A 4,592-nucleotide genomic window follows, 5' to 3' on the forward strand; every position below is an offset into this window, starting at 1 on the left:
CAAGTTTAACCTAAAAGATTGAGTCTAAAGTCTACAAGTTTTGGAAAACCAACTCCTATAATTTTGTGAGCATCTTTATTTCATTTCTTGACATTTTACTTTCGAAATGAAAAAAATGATCAAAAATAAAATGGGGGGATGATATCTTAGTAGAGAACGGGAAAATTCATTTGTTACTGATGCTCCAAACTGTGATGTTTCTAAATATGGGTTTTAACAAAAATTCTAATAAGTAAGGAAGTAAAATTCACTTGTGTCTTTTTGTTGCAGGTTGAAAAAACAAAGATGTGTGCAAGCAATGGAATAGACATAGCAAAATACCCCTGTGAAGCTGCTGTTTTTACCTCTCCTGCTGCTGGTGGTGGTGGTGATATTTCTGCTGCTGCTGCTGCTGCTGGTGGTGGTGATGCTGCTGGTGATGATGCTGCTGTTAGTGGTGGTGATGCTGCTGCTGTTAGTGGTGGTGATGCTGCTGCTGTTAGTGGTGGTGATGCTGCTGCTGATGGTGATACTGCTGCTGCTGCTATTAGTGGTGATGCTGCTGCTGCTGCTGATGGTGGTGGTGGTACTGATGCTGCTGCTGGTGGTATTGCTGATTCTACTATGGATAAACTAGTTCTACAGAGAAAATCTGGAGAAATCAATGACCAGAGATTTCTTATTAAGGAGAATGCAAAGCATGATGGGTAAGAGCATAATTATTTAGTAGTAGATAATTGCTACTGTCCTATAAAAATTCTATTTAGGATAATTTTCATGTGATAAATTTTATGCTTTTTCTAGAGCATAAAATTTTATTGTTAAAGATTTTATTCAAAAGGTAATAATCAGTGTTGTTGTGATGGCTAGTTTTGTGTGCCAACTTGATACAAGCTAGAATCATCAGTTGAGGAAATTCCTCCTGGAGATCCAGCTGTGAGTCATTTTCTCAGTTAGTGATCAATGTGGGAGGGTCCAGCCCATGGTGAATGGTGCCATCGCTGGGCTGCTGGTCCTGTGTGCTATGAGAAGGTGGGCTGAGCAAGCCACGGGGAGCAAAGCAGTAAGCAGCTTCCCCTTCATGGCCTCTGTATCAGCTCCTGCCTCCTGGATTCTGCCCTGTTTAGTAACCTGTCCTGTCTTCACCCGATGATGAACAGCGATGTGGAAGTGTACGCTTAATAAACTCTTTCCTCTCTGCTTTGCTTTTTGGTCATAGTTTATTTTATCCCAGCAACAAAAACTCTAAATAAGACAGTTGTCAAATTAGAAGAAAAAGACAAATATCACAGATTTTTACATTTTTTTCGTAAATAAAATTGGTAAGGAAGTCTTGAGTAATTTCATAGTATGTATAAAAACTTGTTGACTGTATGGTGCAGGTGATACGTGAATGAGTGTGCTTCATTCAGTAAAACTTTATTTTATACATATTAAACCAGAACTCAGTGGTGCCATGATTGAATCTTGTCTTATTTAGATTCTATTGCTATAATGAAACACCATGACCAAAAGCAACTTTAGGAGGAAAGATTTTTTTTTCATATAGTTCCATATAACAGTTCATCATCGAAAACAGTGAGGATAGGAACTCAAGCAGGGCAGGAACCTGGAAGCAGGGGCTGATGCAAAAGCCACAGAGGGGAACTACTTAGTGTTTTGCACCTTCTGGCTTGCTCAGTCTGCTTTCTTACAAAACCCAGGACCACCAGCCTAGGGCTGATACCATCCACTGGGACCTCCCCTGAGAACCATTAATCTAGAAAATGCCCCAGAGTTGCCTAAAGGTACCCCAGTAAAGGCATTTTCTGACTATTTTTAAATTATTATTATTAAAAATTTCCACCTCCTCCCCCCTCCCATTTCCCTCCCCCATTTCCTCACTTTCCCTCCCCCATTCCCTCACTTTCCCTCCCCCTCCCTCTCTAGTCCAAAGAGCATTCAGGGTTCCCTGCCATGTGTGAAGGTCAAGGTCCTCCCCCCTCCAACCAGGTCTAGGAAGGTGAGCATCCAAACAGGCTAGGCTCCCACAAAGCCAGTACATGCTTAGTTGATCCTCAAAATCTGCTTCTAAACATTGTTGTTGAACTGTTTCCTTCAAGTAAGGAATCAAGCAATATTTTTCACATAGATTTTAGTATTTATAAAAGTTTAATTTAAAAAAGAATTAATATTGTTTATTGCCATCTATCAAAATGCAGATAACATTATGCTCATCTTATGCAGACTTAATAAATAGGATAGATCAAACTGATAGATATAAAAATAGTTTTATTTTATATGCTTATCATTTTCTTAAAAGTTAATTGTGTTTTTTTTTTTTTTTTTAGGCCCCGAAAGAAAACATCTAAGGGAAAACACAAGGTACTGTGAAAAGAATCTAAAGTACTTCTTTATTCACTGTGTTACATAAAAGGCAGTGAAATCTTATGAAACTCTGAGTTGAAACACATCATAAAACATAAAGTGAAAAAAGTATAAAAAAGTATAAAAAGCCCCAGACCCATACACATCAGTAATCTCAACACTTAAAATCAAGGGAGGGGAGATTCATGAGTGTGGATCCAGGTGAATATATTATGAGTCCCAGACCTGTGTGGGACACAGATGAAGACCCTGTCTCAAAATATAAAGCAAATAAAAGATAAAGCGTAGCATGAATCTAATTGTTCTTAATAACAAAAACCCGGAGCTAGTTATTAGGGCGTGAAAGCTGAGAGATCAGAGAAAGCGAGCAATCAGCCACTAGAAAGTTCTTTTTACCTCCACCAAATCCTCAGACCAAAGGGGTGATTCTATCTCTAGGAGTCCTCAGACTGAATGCTGTCTCTGTGAAACCCTCAGACTGAATCCTCAGACTGTATCTGATCGCCTGTCTACTCCCATTTTATACTCCTCTCTCCTCCCAGCCAGTCACTCCTGTCTCCACCTCCCTCGTGCTGGGATTAAAGGTGTGTGGCTATCAAGAACTGGGAGTAAACTTTCAAGTACTTAGAAACCACCTGGCTCTGTTTCTCTTTGAAACTGGATCTATCTAGTGTAACCCAGGGTGGCTCGAACTCACAGTGATCCAATTGCCTTTGTCTCGAGATTACAGGTGTATACCACCATTGCCTGGCCTCTATGGCTAACTAGTGGCTTAGCTCTGCCCTCTGATCTTCAGGCAAGCTTTATTTGTTAGATTACATATAAAATATCACTACAGTAAAGAGAATATGGAATATTTTTGTCTAAAACCACCGGTTTTGAAAGAAAGTATATTTATGAAAAAGTAGCTATTGAGAAAAGTATCCATTTTATTTTTAAATTCTAGAAAGTAACCAAGAGCAGTGACAATAGGCTGTGATATTTGGGGTTCTATGGGGCCTCATGGGCCAACAATTCCAAAAGAAGAAACCTATTCTTGGCACTGGGCTTTGAAGTTGTTAGTTTCTGGTGTCTAGAAGGGGTTGTTTCCTTGTGATCGGGTAGCTCTATTTTAACTCTATGTACAGAAATGTCTATAGTAGGAGGTTTTCATATACCTTTTTTGAAAGGTCTTTAGTATTATTTATCCCTACCCAAGTCCCCTCCTTTACGCTACCCTTTGCTCCCCAACCCCACTTTAACCCTTTCTGTTTAATTATCCCCTGTAAACACCTTTCACCTATGCCTTCCAGCTCTTCTCCTTTAAAAGCACCTGGCTATGGCCCTTCAGAATTTCCCTGAGTTCTTTGGGTATTATGAATTAAACACACATACTTGAAATTCAAAGCTAAGACCCACAGATAAGCAAGAAAATCTGGCATCTCTCTTTTTGGGTCTTGGTTACTTCACTCAGAATGATTGCCTCCTATTGTGATTAAAGCAGCAATAACACAAATGAGCAAGTATCTTTAGGATAGGATGTGGAGCCTTTGTGCATGCTGCAGAGAGTTATGTGGTTGGATCTTATAGTAGATCTAGTCTTAGCTCCTTGGGAAGCTTCCACGCTGATATACATAGTTGTGCACCAGTTTGTATTCCTTCCAACAATGGACAAATGTTCCTCCCCATATCCATTTGTAGGCATTTGATTTGTTGACCTTAGCCATTCTGACTTGGGTTATCCTGAGGACACCACCTCCGTGAGTCATAGAACATGACACCATCCAACTGGGACGGATGGAAGCTTCATCCCTAGTGGTTTACTTTCATAGAGATGAAAGATGCTAATCAAGCTACTGCAGGAGAAATGAAATCGTCCACCTGACTGAACTGTGAATCCTGTGAGCTACAGTAATGACTGACCCGGCAAGCTATACCCACTGGTGCAATAGTGGCTCTAACATCATAGAAGCAAAGAGCTACTTAGTGATTGTATTTAAAGTTTACTTCATGAGATGAAGCCCATCCCAGTATAATTACCAGTCTGAGAACTTATGTCTAGCTGGGTCATTGGGTCATAGGCTCTAGGGACAAATATTACTAGTATGCTTCTAAATGGGCACACTACTAAACTGACTTCTTAAAACTCACTGTTATGCTCACAGATCGATGTACCTCTTGACCTTCATCTAAGATGCTTCTGTTTGCAATAGACAGCAATTAATACAGAGACCCAAATCAGGCTATTGTGCAACGAATAAGAGACT

At 39.9% G+C, this 4,592-nt stretch overlaps 1 protein-coding gene across 1 annotated transcript in view; it reads left to right on the forward strand.

The window, feature by feature from the left end:
• The first annotated feature begins 603 nt into the window (after positions 1 to 603).
• Positions 604 to 4,592, forward strand: part of LOC101983918 (centromere-associated protein E-like) — a 25,553-nt gene continuing 21,564 nt past the window's right edge. Inside the window, exons 1-2 of the mRNA XM_005362489.3 lie at positions 604 to 686; positions 2,310 to 2,343. Of these exons, the coding sequence (XP_005362546.2) occupies positions 604 to 686; positions 2,310 to 2,343 (117 nt within the window). The remainder of the gene's footprint in view (positions 687 to 2,309; positions 2,344 to 4,592) is intronic.

The sequence above is a fragment of the Microtus ochrogaster genome, linkage group LG7_11, assembly GCF_000317375.1.
Source record: "Microtus ochrogaster isolate Prairie Vole_2 linkage group LG7_11, MicOch1.0, whole genome shotgun sequence".
Taxonomy (NCBI): Eukaryota; Metazoa; Chordata; class Mammalia; order Rodentia; family Cricetidae; genus Microtus; species Microtus ochrogaster.